This window comes from Hyposmocoma kahamanoa, unplaced genomic scaffold, assembly GCF_003589595.1.
Source record: "Hyposmocoma kahamanoa isolate Upper Pololo Valley unplaced genomic scaffold, ASM358959v1 102, whole genome shotgun sequence".
Classification (NCBI taxonomy): domain Eukaryota; kingdom Metazoa; phylum Arthropoda; class Insecta; order Lepidoptera; family Cosmopterigidae; genus Hyposmocoma; species Hyposmocoma kahamanoa.
The window spans coordinates 7,330,168-7,349,801 of record NW_020653337.1 but is presented as its reverse complement, the minus strand read 5'-3'; the positions used below and the strand labels follow the sequence as shown (position 1 = coordinate 7,349,801).

At 36.4% G+C, this 19,634-nt stretch overlaps 2 protein-coding genes across 3 annotated transcripts in view; one reads left to right on the top strand and one right to left on the bottom strand.

The window, feature by feature from the left end:
- Positions 1-4,129: 4,129 nt before the first annotated feature.
- Positions 4,130-13,960, top strand: LOC113237321 (integrin beta-1-like). 2 transcript variants are annotated; one of them, XM_026473733.1, is made up of 7 exons: positions 4,131-4,581; positions 4,873-5,398; positions 5,487-5,818; positions 9,106-9,216; positions 10,762-10,969; positions 12,437-12,818; positions 13,604-13,955. In XM_026473733.1, exons 1-7 carry the CDS (start codon positions 4,163-4,165, stop codon positions 13,810-13,812), a joined length of 2,187 nt encoding a protein of 728 aa, XP_026329518.1. In that variant the 5' UTR covers positions 4,131-4,162; the 3' UTR covers positions 13,813-13,955. The 2 variants fall into 2 exon arrangements, with proteins under 2 accessions (XP_026329526.1, XP_026329518.1); XM_026473741.1 differs by lacking the exon at positions 12,437-12,818 and having other exon boundaries at positions 4,130-4,581; positions 13,604-13,960.
- Positions 13,955-19,634, bottom strand: part of LOC113233127 (major antigen-like) — a 21,129-nt gene continuing 15,449 nt past the window's right edge. The window contains exons 20-22 of the mRNA XM_026468126.1: positions 18,811-19,003; positions 16,728-16,854; positions 13,955-14,396 (exon numbers count right to left, since the gene is read on the bottom strand). Of these exons, the coding sequence (XP_026323911.1) occupies positions 14,286-14,396; positions 16,728-16,854; positions 18,811-19,003 (431 nt within the window). The 3' untranslated portion in view covers positions 13,955-14,285. The remainder of the gene's footprint in view (positions 14,397-16,727; positions 16,855-18,810; positions 19,004-19,634) is intronic.

The window sequence follows — 19,634 nt, the reverse complement described above, 5'->3', positions numbered from 1 at the left end:
AAGTAGATGCAACGTAGTAGTTAAAATATGAACGGTTCTGCGTCTTTGTATGCAACGTTGGATAAGGAAGTTGCTGACCTTCGGACGTTCCATGTTGCCATTGTTTCTTAAGATATGATTCTGTGCAAAGAATGGGGGTTGGAACTGTATGGATTTAGTACCTCAACTTCGAAAGCTGCGAATAAGGATTCGAAGTCGAAAAGTTGGTGCCTCTGAACTCTGCCTACTCATAAAAGAGTTGTTTAGCAGTTGATAAAACAACTTTAACACAATGACTTAAAGATACGCTTTAGTTTCTAATAAAAGATCATGTTCAGACATCGTCCACCTTACCTATTTCTGCCGCCAAGCAGTAATGTCAACATTACTATGTCCTGGTTCTGAAGGGTAAGGATACTGGTGGAATTACAGGCACATGGGACTTGTCAACTTATGTCTCAGGGTGACAGGTGCAGTGGTAGTTCCCCACAGATCTTTGCAATTTTAAGTTCTGAGTGACACTGTAACTGTTATGGTCAGGCGTGTGGCTTACCAATAGGCGCATGACTTGTCCGTCTCGTCACATGATGTTATAATAATCTCAGAACAGAGTACTAAAAAAACCGACCTCAAAAGTACGTGAAATTACATCTATTTGCCAAGTTTTGTTGAAATCGATTACCGGAAAGTGCGTAAACCCGGATTCATCCCCTAGTTCGCCACTATAAGGAACTTGACACAGGAGGTAATAAAAATCGGTTCTCACTACTCAAAGTATATTGAGAGAGAAAAACGCCTTGATTTGGAGAATAGCAAAATCAACCATTAAAATTATTCCTCCTTATAATAAAACTTAGGCGCTATTTATAAAAATAAATTATCATGCGTGAACAGCCCCCATTAGAGGTGGATGATTTTCTTCAAAATTAAATGGGTCTACTATTGAGGTACCCTCTTTCCAACAAAAAAAGAATCATCAAAATCGGTTCACTAATGGCGGAGTTATCGCGTAACATACATACAAAAAAAAAAGAAAAAACATACAGTCGAATTGAGAACCTCCTCCTTTTTTTATAGTCGGTTAAAAAACAAGTAAAAAAAAAGGCATGATCCATCATCATCACAGCAAACGTCATTGTACATATTTCAATAGGATTCTTATAAGTAGTTTCCAAGTCGTGTCTACCATGTCCTATCGTAACTTTAAATTTAAAAAAAAAAGGTAAGTTATATTTATAGCTCAGTTCACAACTATTTTGTTATCTACAATAAACGCCACAAGTTTTGTGATCGCCGCGCAAAGTCTATGCTACAAAAGCACAACATTTTAGCATTAACAAAAAAAGCCACAATTTGGCGACCATTGTAATTGGTAGTTAGAAATTAAATTATGAACCACGACACAAAAATAAGGAAAAAATATAATAAATGTGAATTTATATTAACCCATTAACGGCCGCTGCACTAAAATGAGTACACTTACATTTTTAAATAAATTTCCTATGTTATTAAGTTTTGTTATTTAATTTTGATTATATATGTTATATAATACATATTCTTTATTGCACCAAATAAATACAACAGAAATATTGGTATAACAGAAGGTGAGGAAAGGTGTACTTATCTCTAAAAGATATCTCTTCCAGCCAACACAGGTCAGTGAGGGCTAAGGTTATTAGCGGGCAACAGCCATAACATCGCTTGCGTGATAAGAACAAAATATCCTTAATATCACGTATTGACAGATTAACATAATATTGTGCAAGGAAATCGCATTTTTTTCATCCTATTAAATTATATTAGTATTCCTATGAAATAACACCGTTTATCGGCAACAGTCAAAACTCCAATTGATAATTAAAGATAAGCAAAAACTGCATATCATCGGAACATTTCGTTGATGGGTATGTATACAAAAAATTTATGTACTCCATAAGAAAGTACATATTTTCAGCTTTCCGAAATCGTACAATACTTATATAATTACTATTGCCATGTTACTATGAATTCGTACCGAACAAAAAACAAATTTAACATTTTTCCATTTACTGTATTTGACTACTCTCTGCCACAAAATAGTAGCTGGTAGAAGTTTAAATCATGTTTATTCATGTAGATTATTCTCGTAGCTATTTTTTAGGCATATCATAATATGTACCATCCCTGATTTGTACAAAAACCATTTTTGGCACGGCTTTCTTAAGCGGTTCCTCATAGCACCGTTTCGAATTTGCGGCCTTATAGAATTGAAGCGTAGTACGCACGATATTTTATATGTTTTCATGTATTTAAAATAATATATACTGAAAGCACATCACTATTTTCCTTCCTTGTGGTTTAGATGATGATATATGTGTACACGAACATGCATTCTAGAAGCGATGATCCTATAGTTCACTGTTAATTGTTAAAGGTGGTCACAATGAATTCATTATTATTTATATTTTTGTTTTTATGTCACAGTATTCTTACTGTCGAAGCTGAAACTTGCACAGATTTCAAGACGTGTGGGCGTTGTATCGGCAACAAACTAAATTGCGTCTGGTGTACTCATGTAAGTGACTTTTGACACATAATATAACTTAAAAAAAACCGACTTCAAAATCTTGCTTATTTGCTATCGCTGTGTTCGTTACCGCGGCCTCCTTAATGACTTGTATCGCAGATGGAAGTCTCATCAAAACGAATCATATGAGCCCAAATACAAGGCAACTGCAGTACACTCCTCCCTTCCGGATTTCCTTCCATCTGTGTGCCGTTTCCATTATCAGATTTAGCTCTAGGTGACCATAATATTCTACTTGAGTTGAAATCATCTTAATATATGTGCCAAGTTTTATTAAAATCGGTTAGGGAAAGTGGATGAAATTCAAACTGGATTCGTTTCCCTAATTTGTCAACCTCAGATATTTTGTTTTCAAATTTACTTGGGATAACTACTGAGATACGTAGGAAAGCGGTTCCAACAAAAAAAAGAATCATCGAAACCGGTTCACAAATGTTAGAGTAGTTGCGTAACATTCTTTAAAAAAAGTACTATCCATTTGAGAATCTCCTCCTTTTTTGAAGTCGGCTAAAACTGGAATTTAACGCCGAATATATATGTAATTACATGTCACCTTATTTATTTCTGCCGGCAAGCAATCATGTCAGCATTATTGACTTGTCAATTTATGTCTCAGGGTGACGGGCGCAGTGGCAGTGCGCCTCAGATATTTGCGATTTAAAGAGTGGCACAGCAACTGCTGTGGACAGGCGTGTAGCTTACCATCAGGCGCACGACTGTTCGTCCAACCACTTGATATTATAAATAAAAAGGATGGGGAGTTCTCCGGCATTAGGACGTTCAGGGGTTATAGTAGTAGGGGGTATAGTATAGACATTTTGTAACTTTGAGATCAGTGGATCTAATCTCGTTCTCGTTCGAGAAACAAATATTGTCAAATAAATAGTACTGGACCAAATCTTGTATACAACAATATTAAGTATGAAGCTTCATTTGCATAATGCGTCTTTTACTTTCGTTGCAGTTGATTGTAAGCTTTGATGTTGACTTTTTGTTTGGTTGTTGTTGATTTTCATCACGCCGAAAAACCTGCGATTGTCATCATGTAACAATACTATAACAATGTTCCCATTGAATAAAAGCAAAATCAGTAACTCTAAAAATATAATTTACGAATTATTATATTGAAGCCATGGTAGCCTACTTGACCTACCGCCTTTCAAGCAGAGGCAGAGGCCGTAGGTTTGAATCCAGACCCGCACTTCTGAGTTTTAGAATTAATGTGCGCAATTTAATTTGAAATATACCACCAGCTTTTTGGTGAAGGAAAACACCGTGATGAAATCTGTACATCGAAGAAAGTTCATAACCCTCAGGAAACGTGTGAAGTCCCCAACCCGCATTGGGCCAGGAGACCCCCTCGTATGAGAGGAGACCCGTCCGACCCAGCAGTGGGACGTATAAATGGGATGATGATGTTGATATTAAAGAAAATTTCAATGAAATTGTTCCGTAAATATTTATTCAAATACTTGTGGAAGAATGGCATATCCACACGAATAAAAAATCGAACTAAGGAAGGTTACAACTTCCTATATCTATGGTTACAACTCAGATTAAATACTAAAATTTGGATTTGAATTTTATTCGTGGAATAATGGCGTAACAGGCGTGCAAATGTTACAAATTGTATTACAGAAAGACCACAAAGGTTCAAGATGTCAGTCAAGAACATTTAAAGATGGAAATAACGAATGGTGCAAAGAGTTCCAAGATCCATTCTCTACTTTTGACCCAACAGTAAAAAATTACGAATTATCCAGTTCAACCGAGAACCCCGTACAATTAAGACCACAAAAGGTTTCGTTCAAAGCTCGTCCAGGTGAATCGAGAAAGTTTAAATTGTATTATAAGCCCGCAAAAAACTATCCTTTGGATGTGTATTTTCTAATGGACAATTCGTACACAATGCGTTTTCATATGACAACGTTATTTAATGAAGCAAAGATGATTTATCAATCGTTAACAAAGTTGACCAACAATGTTCGTTTCGGTGTCGGGAGTTTTATAGAAAAACATGCCTTTCCTTTTGCCAAGTAAGTAAAATTTGGTTTTGTTTAAATTGATATTAATTATATGAAATGAAACAATTTTTGGACTGAGATGGCAGTCAACCGTGATCGTGAGACCTGGAAGGGGCCCCAAACGTTCGTTTGTTTGAAAAAAAAAACAATATACGCGATCTAAATCCGGAAAAATAGTTTCCTTTCCTATGTGTAACAATCGCGAAAACCTAAGAATATATTGTATATTAATTACTTATTTAGGATGTATATAAATTGAATGCCTCATAATTTTTAATTTTAATAGAAAATTCATGATTGCAGTCCGAGTCCTGATACTCATAAAGCTTACGCTTTTAGAAATGATCTTCCCATGAGTAACAACATAGATAAATTTGTAGAAACTATAAAAACAATTAACGAAACGTATTCTTCTGGAAACTATGACAGCCAAGAGGCTACATTGGACGCTTTGATGCAGGCTATGGTTTGTAAGGAGATAAATTGGAGAAAATCTTGGAAGCTGATAGTAGTGTCTACAGACGCTCCTTACCATAGCGCAGGCGATGGTAAACTGGTTGGGGCATACAAACCCAACGATATGAAATGTCATCTCACTAATAACACATACAAGACAGACCAATCTTTGCTGTATGATTATCCTTCTGTGAGTCAGATTAATAAGGTTGCGAAAGAAAATGAAATCGCAATTTTATTTGCTGTATTGAAGAAAGTGAAAAACACGTACGAAATTTTAGGCACAAATATTGATAATGCACGAATTGTTGAATTGAAAAACACTGCAGAGGAAAAATCGGAGATTGTCGATACAATTCAGACGCAATATAAGGTAAGATAAACACCAACAGTACTTGACTACTCAGTATATAAATCTATTTGTCTTTCAGAAATTACATAGACATATTATCATTTTACAGAACTTAACAGAAGAACTTATGATGACTAGTACGTCTGTTCCATCTTTCATAAACGTTGAACTTGATCCTCCGTGTCGTGTCAAGAAAGATAATTGTAAAATAATGTACGAGAAACCTTTTGGAATAAATGTTACACTTACAATGAATAGCTGTCCAGATGACAATTTCGAGGGAACAATGGAAATTGGCCCAGCATTGTTGAAGGCCAAAGTGGAAGTTGATGTTGAAATACTGTGTAAGTGCGATTGTGAAAGACACGGGGAGGCCAACTCGAGTGAGTGCAGTGGAAATGGCACATATCAATGTGGTGTTTGCTACTGCAATACAAACAGGTAAGACTGTATCTTACTTTAATTTACATTTAAGTGGGACCATGGTAAGTTCCAAAAACGCGGACAAAACAAGTTGACGAAATAGAAATATGTAAAATCAAGTTCCTAGACAACTTAAAGTTTGTGTATAATCTACTCCAGCGACTAATATTGAAAAAAAAAAAATGTAAATTTCATAAAGCGGTAGAACAAATTTCATTTGCTTAATTAAAAAGAATGCCTAGCCTTAGAAGAGCTACGTTTCATGTTCGACCACGGAGTAGTAAAATTTTCTACGTGTTTCTCGTTCTTTGTTAATCCTGTATAGTGTCTAAATTCAATTTCAAAATATCTTTATTTCATGGGTAAGCAAACTTTATGTAACTGGTAAACGCCTATTGAAAAAAATGAATAACGAAATCCAGGTTTTGTTTTTTTGTAAAAATATTTGTTCACCTTATCATTTATCGTATTAATTTTAAAATATCTTAAATAGAAAAACCTGAAAGAACCAAATAGATAATTTTTTTTAAAACAATTTTAGTAGCAGTAATGTGGGTGAGCATTACTGCGTTCCGGTTTTGAAGGGTGAGGGTGCTGGTGAAATTACAGGCACATGGGACTTGTCAACTTATGTCTCAGGGTGACAGGCGCAGTGGTAGTGCCCATAAGATGCGCTGAGCGGCACTGCAACTATTATGGACAGGCGCTAGGCGCGTCGCTTACAATCACGCACACGAATTGCTCGTCCCGTTTTGTATCATAAAAAAACTGGATTTTGTCGTAACCCCTATAAGCAAATCAAATCAAATCAAATCATTTATTTCTTTGTGATACACAGGTTATAAAGTTGTTACAAGAATGAATTTTGAATCACTGTGATCCGCCTTATGGCATACAAAGTTTTCTTAGTTTTAGTCATTCTCATGCAATAACTTGTAATAATATTATAATCATGCAGTCCAATTAATGCAACCTAATACTAATGAAACATATTAACAATAGTAAAATAATCAATAACAAATTTAATAATATGAAATGTAAATTTTATGAGAAATCTTCAATATTATAGAATGTCCAATCATTTAGGTAATTAAATAATAACTTCTTAAATGCTGCACATTCGTTGCAATTCCTAATTTCAAGTGGAAGTTTGTTATATACCTTCGTAGCCATTACTATTACACTCTTTTGAAGTAGAGCAGTTTTACATGATCTACTTTTCAGTCTATGAGAACGGCTCGTGTGACGAATTAAAATAAATGAAGATGACGCTTTACGAAAAGTGAAATTTCAAATATATACATATAAGCATGGTAGTCAGTATTTTCAAAATTTTAAAATGTGGTTGACAGCTATCTGTTTTTTTCAAGCCGCATATAGCCCGAATACATCTCTTTTGGGCTTTGAATATGCGTTCAATGTGCGGTGCATTTCCCCAAAAAATGATTCCATACCTAAGGGTGGTTGCTACATAATCATGGTAGGCGGTCACTAGAGCGTTTAAATTTACTATTTTCGATAGCCTAAACAATGCATAAGAAAACTTTAGTATCTTACCACATACATATTCTAGGTGTGTTTGCCATTTTAGATTATTATCTATATATAAACCTAAGAACTTTATTGTCATTGTTTCACCGACCTCCTGGCTTTCATAGACCCCTCTAGTTTGCATAGGTTTATTGTATCTTTGTTTAAAGTTCATAACTTTAGTTTTGTCAAGATTTATAACTAGATCATTATATTTAAGCCATTCAATAATAGAGTTCAAACTTGTATTTATATTTGTTATTTGCAAACAATATCATAGGGTCGTTAATTGATTTAGGAATGTCATTTATGTATATTAAGAATAGCAATGGTCCCAATACACTACCTTGAGGTACTCTTTGACTTACTATGTGATGACTGTACTGTGATGATGCATAAAACTTCTCAATTTTGGATACGGGACATACTTTATTAATGTGTGTTGACTGAAGTCTATTTTTAAGGTTGGATTTTATTAGTTTCTGGGCATTGCCTCTTACACCGTATACCCACAATTTATGCAAAAGCGTGTTATGATTTACATAATCAAATGCCTTGGTTAGATCCATGTATAATGATGAAAGGGGCTGACCTCTGTCCATCCTAGAATATATTTTATCAAGAAATTCGTAGATAGCCAAATTGATGAATTATTCTTACGGAAGCCTTTCTGTTGGTCTATCAATATATTATTTTTTTCAAGATATGAGTATAGGTTATTAAATATTACTCTTTCGAAAATCTTGGACATTACTGGAATTAAAGCAACTGGCCTATAGTTCCCCAATTCGCCCTTATTACCTTTTTTGTAGAGAGGTTTTATTACTGTCGTTTTTAACTCTCTTGGGAATATGCCTTGTTCAATGCATTGATTTATAATGTAGCTTAAAGGAGGGGAAATAATATCACATACATACTTTAACACTTTTGTGGATATTTCATCTTCACCAGTACTACAAGTATGTAAGTACTACAGAAATGAAGTGTTTGTTACCTGATAGTTTAAACTCCGTAGATGACAAATGTTTAACATCTACAAGGATTTTATTACGGAAGCGTATAGTGTAGATGCCCCTTAAACATATTTGTGAGCTTATTCCTCGTGTTAATAAATCACTTTTTTTATGCATGTAAATGAAACAGCTCAACATTAGGTACAAAGATAATTTACTCGAGTAACTTGGTGGGCAGTACATGTTAGATATAATTCAGTAAATATAAATATAATGTGTATTCCAAATGTCTACTGGTATCATATCGAGTATAATGGCGAACAAGGGTTATATATTTTATAAATAATTTGGCAAAACATCCAATTACATACGCAGCAGAGATATAGCATAATTTCTAACAAGTATATTAGTATAATATCAGCATACTCGCCGAATATAATAGTTTCTCACTCACAACCACTTTCATAATATGAAGGAGAACTAGAATTGTTCACTTCCCTATCGCGAACCGCTTTTTCTGTCTTTCTCAAAGAGACAGCCGATTCGATCGAACAATGTGGCGCACGGGTAGGAAATGAACAACTGAAGTACTCATTTAAATTACTAGGATTAATTAACATCATAAATTACATTCTATATATTTTAAATGATTACGCAAATATATCGACAGTTACAGAATAATTAGATAACATGAAAAATTAAAATACTATTCTTGGCAGTGTTGTTAATACTTCAATATAATTTCTTTCTTCACTTGTATTTGGTGATAATGTGGACAAACGCGAACCTATTTTTGATATTAAAATTAATATCTTTTTGCAGTTATGGTGAGAAATGTCAATGTACAGGGAGTTCTTCAGAAGAGGAGGATATTGAGAAGTGTAAAGCAAACAAAGGTGACACCCAAGTTTGCAGTGGACGAGCCTTGTGCAAGTGAGTTATAATTTGTGTTTTCAGTAACACGGTCCACCAGAAACAGGAAAAGATCGTAAGTATTTGGACGTGAGGCAACAAGCGAAAAGCCTAATAATTTAAGACGAGTATAATGTATGCCTTAAGATACCTGATCCTCTAGCCGACCTTTTTGTTCTAAGGGCCTTCTTAAACATTCTACAGAAAAGTGTAAATAAATTCCAGCTTTATCGTGGAAGTTTGTATTTATGTAATGTAGTTAAAGTGCCTTAAAAAGTCTTTTCAAATGTTATTCACTAAAGGTAGAATTCCGATGTTGCCGATCACGGCGACCGGCGACAGCGACTGGTGGCCGCATTCCTGGTCGCCTCTCGCCTGGCGCCCAATAGTTTACGGATCCAAGTGACCGCGACCGATCGCCAGTCTTCCCGCAGTTTTAATACTATGGGTTGTATTCTGGTGCTTAGTACGATTGTGTCAAACAATTAATCCATAACCAAAAGGAAGACAAAGACGACACACTCATTTTGCCAATTTCTTCCCATGTACATATTTTCTCCTAATATGTTATCTCAGTATCTCTCGAATCATTTAGGGTGGGTTTTCAGACACTAAATCTACTATACTAAGAGTTCGAACGAGACGTTGCCGGGATGCGCGGCGGTACTGCTCAGGAGGACCGCGGTCGCTTGATAGCCACGCCTATAAGTCGATTGCGTTGATCATACAAATCTCGCTCGATATAAATTCACAATAAACATCACGCGGTCGCCGACCATAGTCGTAGGTCGCGGTCGCCAACACCGGAATGCTACCGTAATGATGCAATAAGGAAGTCATTACCAAAATGAATTTTACGTCTAACAGTAAAGGTTAAGTTTTCCAAACAGTTGAATTAAATTAACAGTTAAGACTCACCACGCTCATCTGTCGCGCGACGCGATCGCTGGCATCCGTCAGTGTTTCATATTAATCCATACAAACAATAAGTCGCAGTAACAGGTCCATGTCGCAGGTCGCGTGGTGTTGTGTCGTGGTCGCGATCGCTACCGAATGGTACAGGGTCAAGAGCATGTCAGGCTTTACACTTATGACTTAAATCCAACTCTTAATCCAAAGTACAAAGTGTCAAGCTTGATGTGCTCTTAACTGTACCTTTATTACTAAATTAAAAGTATTTACATGAGTAACGTAGTAACGTAAGGAAGCATAGAGCTCGTTCGTCCAGGGAAGCCCTGCCCCTGCCCAATGTAATGTGAGTATTAGTGCATTCCGATTTTAAAGGGGAAGGGTGCTGGTGAAATTACAGTCACATGGACCTTGTCAACTTATGTCTCAGGGTGACGGGCGCAGTGGGAGTGCGCTTCAGATGTTAGTGGCACTGCAACTGCTATGGATGGGTGTGCCGCTTACCACCAGGCGTAAGACTTGTTCGTCCCGTCACTTGGTATTATAAAAAAAAACATAGCGGAGGTGTTGACTACCATGCTTCCGTTTACCTTCTGCCACCTCGGAGTATAAGACACTTTGGATAATGATCCAACGAAGTATTTTTACCATTAACAGTTGCGGAGAGTGTCAAGATTGTCCTTCTGACTACATGGGCGCATATTGCGAAATTGCTAAGTATCATTGTCCGGCGCCCCATGAGAAAATGTGTGGAGGCCACGGTACGTGCTTAGCAAACAGTACGTGCGATTGTCATCCAGGCTGGATTGGAAGCGCTTGCACTTGCTCTACCAATAAAGATCCGTGTACTGGTCCTTACAACACGGTAAGTGTAGACTTATATATACAATGAAGATCTTAATTGTAAAGGCTGAAGAGTTGTATTTGGAAATCTAGTCATTATGCGACAGCACGAATATTGGTAAAACTCAAATCAACTCTACTACTTATCTCACAGTTCAAAGAATGTAACAATTTGTCGATCTGGGGCTGTAAATTTTCTCAATCTTTTGGGGCGCCCCCTTTCACCGCGAGCATTCGCTTGTAACGTTGTTACGTTCAACAGCGAACATTACAGCGGTGAGGAAGGAGAACCGAGCATTCGTTGCGCAACACTTGTAACATTCGGTAGCCTCCTTCACCGGGAGCATTCGCCTGTAATGTAACAATCTGTTCAGATTGTAAGGCTGCGACTCCACCAGATATAGTGGAAATGTTTTCAAGTCTTTCCTGAAGTTGATTGCCTGCGTGAGCCTGAGTGCCTGCGAGTGCTTTGGAGTGTCTTTGAGTGCTGAGAGTGTCTTTGAGTATTTGAATAATTTACTGGCATAGCTTTTGTCTCTTTATGTCTATTTGTGATGCTTTAAAGGGTATGAAAATTAATATAAGACGAAAGTAATTGTTTTTAAAAGAGAGGAAGATATAACGGATTGCACTATATTGACTGAAGGAGAAAAAGTGGAAACAAGTGAGAGAGTTTGTGTGTTTGGGTTCTTTGTTTACGTGTGATGGAAGATATGAAAGTGACATTGAAAGGACAGTGAACGCAGAGCATCAGGTGAATGGTAGTAAAATGCACGCACCTTCATGGACAGCCGGAAAGTGGCTAAAAAGGCACGACTGACTGTGCATGGGGGTGCTGGTTGCTACTCTTATGTAATTTTTTTTAATAAAATAATGGTAGCGAATGTTGAGTTTGGCAGAAGAAGCACGAAAGTAGAATTAATGCAGTTGAAATGAGAGCTTTGACAAGTATGGCTGGAATGAATCTGATGGATAAATTACGGAACAGTGTGATGTGAAGATGTAGTGACAAATATGGAGAAAGGGATGCTTAGATGGTTCGAACATGTAGAGAGAATGAATTAAAGAAGATTGACGAAACCCGTAGCCGTAACGTACTTGGACAGAGTTTCCCAGAGTGTCGCGGGTGCCATGAACACACACATAGACCATCACAAATTACACCCAAACTCACGAGAGAAATAAATGTAGGCCATACAAATATTTCTCCCGGTCCGGGAATCAAATCTAAGACCTCTGCGCGGCAGTCCGGCATGGTAACCGTTCGTCACTGAGGCAGTTGCAATTTAGATGTAATTTGTGGTTGTCTATGTGTGTGCATAGCACCCACTTTACAGGGTCTTCCTAGTGCGGAGCTGATGACTGGTGCCTGTTGGTGAGGTGAAGGATGAGTGTCAGTACCGTAACAAGTGGAAGACTGTTGTCTCTGCCTACCCCGATGGGAAAAAGACGTGTAGTATACGTATGAATGTATGTCTATTTATGACAGGTATGCAATGGACATGGCTACTGTAAATGCGGAGTCTGCGTCTGTACTGACATGGATTCAAAAGGCAACAACTATACTGGACAATTTTGCAACATTTGCGAGGAGGGTTGCAACAGATGCGATGAACTAGCCGACTATGCGGAATGCAACTATGATCATGACAAGACGTCTTGTGATCAAAAAGCGGGACAACTTCTCAACCGTGAAATTATGAAATTAAATCAAACGGAAATCAAAGCACATGAACATAGGAAAGCAAAACCGTGCTCTAAAGTACTGCAAGACGGTAGCACCTTATTCTTCAAATACATAGATAAACAAAATAGCACATTAATTCTGATACAAAAGGAGAAAGAACCTGCACCTGTAGCAAATATCTGGAGTAAGTGCGAGCCATTTCTTTTTTATAAAAAAACTGTTGACTAGTAAGAAACCCCACCGTTCCCATTATTCACAGTCAACCGTGACCATGGGACCTGTAAAGGGCCCGAAACGTTGGTTTGTTTGAAAAAACAAATGTACGCGATTTAAACCTGGAAAAATTTCCACAACATTTCCTATGTCTAACAATCTCGAAAACCGAAGAACTCGATATTTTATTACAACTTAGATAGTTTATTATCGACTTGCATATATCGCACATGATAATAAAAGTAAAAGGACAATGAAATAAACAATGTCAAAAAACACAACAATCAAAAATTCAAAAGTACCCGGCTTTTTAATTTTTGCACAACTAAAGTAATTATATATGTGGCACCAAGTAGTACGTGCGTGTATCCCATGTGGGGCACTTGGGAAAAATGACAAAATGGGAAGGGGGTTTATGGAAACGATTTTACTATCCATAAATGTATTAACTAAAACATCTGTCAAAATAACTCGTGCATGAATTATGTGATGCATTAAGCAAAGAACTAGTATGTGCATGCACCATGTATGTGGCACCAAGTAAAGGACTCATACGTGCTTGTAACACATGTGGGACACTTAAGAAAATTGAGACAATGGGAAGGAGGCGTATGGAAATGGTTTTTCCATCCATAAATGTACTGATATATACCAATTCCAATGTATTTGCAAATTAAAAAAATTGCACGTGAGGGCTAAATTTCTGATTTCTAGTTAAACGGGGAACGTGTTAACCAACAAAACCTTTCTTTTTAGTTCCCGTTGGTAGTGCTGTGGCTATCATACTGTTTATCGGTATCGTTACCCTGGTCGCGTGGAAGATACTGGTCGATCTGCATGACAAACGCGAATACCGAAAGTTTGCCGAAGAGGCCGCTTCAAATGGGTTTGACGTGGCAGAAAACCCAATCTACAGACCGCCCGCAGTTAACATTAATAATCCCGCATACTGTGGTCGAACTTAGAATTAAACTTATTCTAGGTCGGTTACAAAAGAGTCATCATTTATTAATAAATCTAAGAGGAAAAGGTTGACGTAAATTAAACTTTTGTATTTAAATGTAAGTATTACAATAATAAAAACGATTACATTTAACGACTTTATTTTGACAACTTTTGGAATTTATGGCAAGTATTCACATAATAAATTATAAAAAAAAACTATTAAAAAAGGTAAAAACAAATTCAAAAAGTAAACATTTCAGTAACAAAACACAGTAGCACACCGACACCACTTCATGGTAGTTTCGTTACGAGTATTAAAGGAGCTCCAAATTCTAATTATTTTAATTCAGAACACGCATTTCATAGTCATTAAAGGTCCTTTTGAATTTATAAATTACTTTAGATACCTGAAGATTTGAATTTTACAGATTCGGCACTCGTATATTCTCGAGGCTCGAATCCTTTATCCACGGGTCATAATTATGATCGTATGTCATTTCTTTCGATTTGCTATGCGATCGTGCGCGCGACGAAGACGAGTTGGAGGTTCGTCGTACAACTTCTTTTCTTTACGTTCTTCGACATCCAATTTTGCCAGCACCGCCTACGAATAGAGATTACGTTTTTTTGAAATTCACAATAGGTTAATAGTGAATACACGTGGCTAAAGAGGTCAAGCTATCCAAGTATGAATAGTAGTAGATTAAGACCAAGCAGGGTAACTCCATACAAACATAGCAGCGTGGCTTGTATGTTTGCATTTGTATTTGTATTTATTGTCACATGTACATAATGAGGTGTTACAAATGTGTTACATTACGACCCTGAATAGGGCACTGCAAGTCAAGATATTGAATACAATTTAAGAAAATATAATGAAACAACATAAAAAATTAAAAATTTTAGAATAGGAATGAGCGGCGTAAACAAAAAATGTCAAAATTTAAAAATTGATGCCAAAATGAATTCTAAAATTAAAGCAAAAAACGTCATGGAGAAGGTCGAGAGAATATATTAATTAATATTATGAATTCGTCAAATTACATGTAAGTATATAAACTCATCATCAATTAATTATTAAATATTTATAGTTTGATTCATCGTGTTCATTTGGAGTGTAATTGTTGAAATATTTTTACATTATTTAATTAATTATTTATTTATGTACTCTTCAATTTTATAATAGCTTTCATTCGTTAAATATTTTCTTAAATTTTTAAAGAATAAATTAACATTTGCTTCGTTTTTTATGTCAGGCGGTATTTTATTGTATATTTTTATTGCACGATAGTATGGGCTGTTTTTGTGCATTTCTAATTTTAATTTGGGGAGTTCCAGTTGATTACTCCTTCTCAAACTCTTTATGTATTTAAATTTTTCTAAATGCTGCCTAATGAATAATGCTGATTCGAGTATGTATAGTGAGGGGAAAATAAGAAAGTTTTCTTTAATAAAGTATGGTCGGCAGCTATCTTGAGGGCCGAGATTCATGAGTATTCGAATGCATTTCTTTTGCATTACGAAAATATCTCCTTTATTCGTGCTACTACCCCACAGCATGACGCCGTATTTGAGCCATGCGTAGGCGTAGGCGTAATAGGTCGCAACCGCTTTGTAATTAGTGTTCGTTTTCAGGAGTGCTAATGCGTAGGTAAATGATGATAATTTTGATTGTAATGCACCTGTGCGTTTTCCAAGTAGATGGGAATCAATGTTTATTCCTAAAGTTTTCAACTTCCTCAATGCTTAACATAGTAACTACAGTTTTTAAGTCCAGGTTTAGGTTAATGTTGAGATTGTGGTCTAACAGCCAATTTTTAACCAAATTAAAAGAATTTATTATATTATCAATACTAGGGTCATCATCCTTACACTTAAATAGTAACCATATGTGGTCAGCATACATTACACACAAATGCTCAATATTTCCGGTAGGTCATTTATGTAAATAATGAATAAGATACAAGCCAAAACACTGCCTGGGGCATAGAGCAATTTACGGTTTTTGTGTTAGATTTCAATGTAACGATAGATTTGGTGTCCTTATCCCAATATTCGATTTCCACATATTGTTGTCTATTCAGTAGGTAGGATTGGAACCATCTAAACACTCTTCCTCTTATGTTATGTAATTTCTGTAATAGTATTTCATGGGATACCATGTTGTAAGCTTTGGACATGTCGAGTAATAACCCTACTGCCCAATTACCATCATTTATAAAGTTGTACGCTTCCTGAATATATTTAATTACCGCGAGCGTAGTTGAACGTTTTTTACGAAAACCGAATTGATTATTATTTAGCAACTTATATTTCTCCAAGAACTGAGTCGATCGATTAACCATTAGTTTCTCAATTATTTTTGATATGACTGGTAGCAATGCAATAGGCCTGTATTGACTGACATCGTCTCTTTTACCGCTTTTTTTAAATATTGGTTTATTTTTTCTACTTTGAGTTTTGACGGAAAACACTCTTCTTCAAAGGATTGATTTATTAATGACGTTATTGGTCCGGATAATTCACTGGCACAAGTCTTAATTAGTGCAGCGGGTATTTCATCCGTTCAGTAACTATTTGTTTGACATACTTTTTATTATTACGAATACTTCATGTTCAGTAGCTGGCTGCAGGTAAATAGAGTTTAGGACCGGTTTGATAGACATAGATAGAGTGAAGTTTAAGCATTGATGCGCCAAACAGGCAAGGTTGCCCTACTTGGTCTTATTATACTATATTTGAATTGTGGTCCACCGTATCTCTTAATTGCCGTAGTAAGGCGACGACGTTTGCTAATTAAAAATTCACTGTCTTGTCCTGTGATTTTATCACTTTGTTGTTAAAAGTGACGAATGAAGCTATGGAAGAAAGACAGGTTTGCAAGTTTTAATTTTATTCTAGATATGCTACGGCAAGCGTCTTATTGGCAACATACCCTGTTAACCTCGTATTGCCTCACGCGTGCTCCCCTAGATCGAATGGGTGAATTTGACAACCCGGGTACCAGGTCACCAGCCGATCGCCTTTCGCCAATGTCGACAATTGTCCTACTGCATCCACATCTAGCGACATCAAGAAAAAAATATGCGTGAGATCAGCACCACCTAGTGTCCGTCTATTTGCGAGGGTTTTCACAAGCTTAAGTTAACACAATTCGATTTTGGCGTGTGGCCATAAAAACTCAAAATATAGTATGTATATTATTTAACTGCCTACGTGGCCGAATGGTTAAAATCTGCCACGTAGAGGTCCCAGGTTCGATTCTCGAGTCGGGAGAAATATTTGTATGGCTTACATTTATTTCTCTCGCGATTTGGGTGTAATTTGTGGTTGTCTTTGAATGTGTCTATGACACCCGCGGCACAGGATTTCCCTAGTACGGGGCTATGTTCAGTGTTTGCGTTATTATTATTATGAACATACAGGAATGAGTGACAAGATGAAGTGAAATAATAAAAGAACAAATACTAATAATAATATACTTATGAAATAGTTTGGGGTGTTTATTATTAAAAACCGAAAACCAAGAAGTTTTAACACTTAATATTATTTTTATGTTTTTAAAGGGGAAAACGGTGTACTGATGCAACGTGTTAATTGTCAGCTACATCTTAAGTTCGCTCCACCCTTTAACCCAAAATACAGCAGTGTTGCTTTGCGAGGAATAACCAAGGTAAAACAGGTTGGAAAAAAGTTCGCGCGTTTTAAACACACGCTTATTTTAAACAAAAAAAGAGAAGGAGTTATTTTATTTCTCACCACGATATTACTTCCGATAATTTAATCGATGTGTTTTAACATCGATTCTCGATTTCAGTGATCGTGTCAGTCACAGGTGCGTGAAGATTGCCGTACGGTATTCTAATCAATAGTTACTTTGCCCATGTTTTTATTAATTTACAATACACTAATAATGATACCCACATTGACAATGTTTTAAAATGTGTTTAAAATATATATATCGCACTGCCTATTGCAATAGTGTCGTAACTCAAAATACGTGAAATTCAAGATCATACCATTGCTAAACGTAAAATTTGATTCTCTACACGTTAATAAAACCGTCATTAGAATATTGTAAGAAAATGAGACAAACTTTACCGGAGCTAGTTCTGGATAAAACAGCCTTACTCAAAAATATGAACTTTTTTTACCTTTTATTTTTAAATATACTTGGAAAGTATGAAATTGTTTAGATGTTTGTAGTAAATTTTATTTTATACATAAATTTTACTAATCTTTCACGGGAAGTGAACAATCATTTTTCACCGATTCTGAACACACTTATTCTAAATACACTTTTTCATTGATATAATTATTAATATAAAGATCGAACACTCAGAAAAGATTCTTTCGATCCGGCCGGATTCGAACCGACGTCTTCTAGCAAACCGTGTCAGACGTTATACCAACTAAGCCATGGACCGAAACCAAATACAAAGACACGACAACAAGCACTTAGAAGAATTCGAGAGGTTCGCTGGTTCGTTCCGTGGCTTAGTTGGTATAGCGTCTGGCACGGTATGCTGGAAGACGTCGGTTTGAATCCGGCCGGATCGAAGGAATTTTTTCTGAGTGTTCGATCTTTGTATTAATAATTATCACAAATTATTGGAGTAATTTCACAAAAATAATTGAATATCAATTCCATAAAAATTTAATACATTTTTTGAGTTAATATACTAAAGTACCTATCAATAGTGCGATATATGAGTTCAATTTGCAAGGCGTTACTGTTTCGGCAAGCATCTTCTCAGTTCTATTTTTATCACAACACTGGCATATTATTAATATACAATATATATATATGCATAATAAATATAATATAGTATATATAACACCATATATATTATATATATATATATGTATAGATACAATTAACAATATCTTATAATATTGTTACTTTCATCATAAAGCACGCAGGAGGCCGTGAATGCCAAATCAGAGCATTTGTATAGACATTGTGATTTGTTTCCATTATTATTGGGAAATCTGTACTTTTCATGTTGAGCCCTTACCCGCAGTCTTCGATGATTGCGCGTGTCTGTGAGATGGTGTCTACGATGATGGTGCTGGTGGGCGAAGCTCCTGTGGACGAAACGCCGGTGGGCAAAGATCCGTATGGCGTTTCGTGCGAGCTGCGGCACACGGCCTCACGCACCTCCTGCAGCCGTCGTCGCTCTTCCGCAACTTTGCGGTCCAACTCTGCAACTGAGCCAACACCGTTTGGAAATTAAAGCAGGATAAACCTGACCTGCTGATCAAACTACCTGTATAAAGGAACTAACTATATAAAGGAAACTAGTTCAGTTATAGAGCCGTGGTAGCCTAATGGTTTGACCTACCGCCTCTCAAGTAGAGGGCCGTGGATTCGAATCCTGCCTCGCACCTCTGTATTTTAATATGTGTGAAGTTTAATTTGAAATTTACTATGAGCTTTTCGGCGAATGAAAACGTCGGCGTCGTGGGGAAACCTACACGTCGAAGAAGATTGGGCCAGCAGAAATCCGGCCGAACCTCTCGCCTGAGAGTAGGTTCGTGCTCATCAATGGGTTGATGATAGATAGATAGAATACGTTTATTGACTTTCCACAAGTACACACAATAATATTAAACAACAAGTATCGAAAAAAGACAAAAAAAAAACGCAAAACAAACAAAATAACAAAAAAGTAGGAAATCAAATAAATATACATAACAAACAACATATATCTGTTAATTACTTAAAAGAAAGTTGTTAGTGCTGCAGCAAGCCCAACAGGCCATAGCTCAGTGCGGGTGTTGCTCAAAAGCAACGCACTGATTTTCAGCTATCGCCTAGAGGGTAACGCAGTGTGGTGCA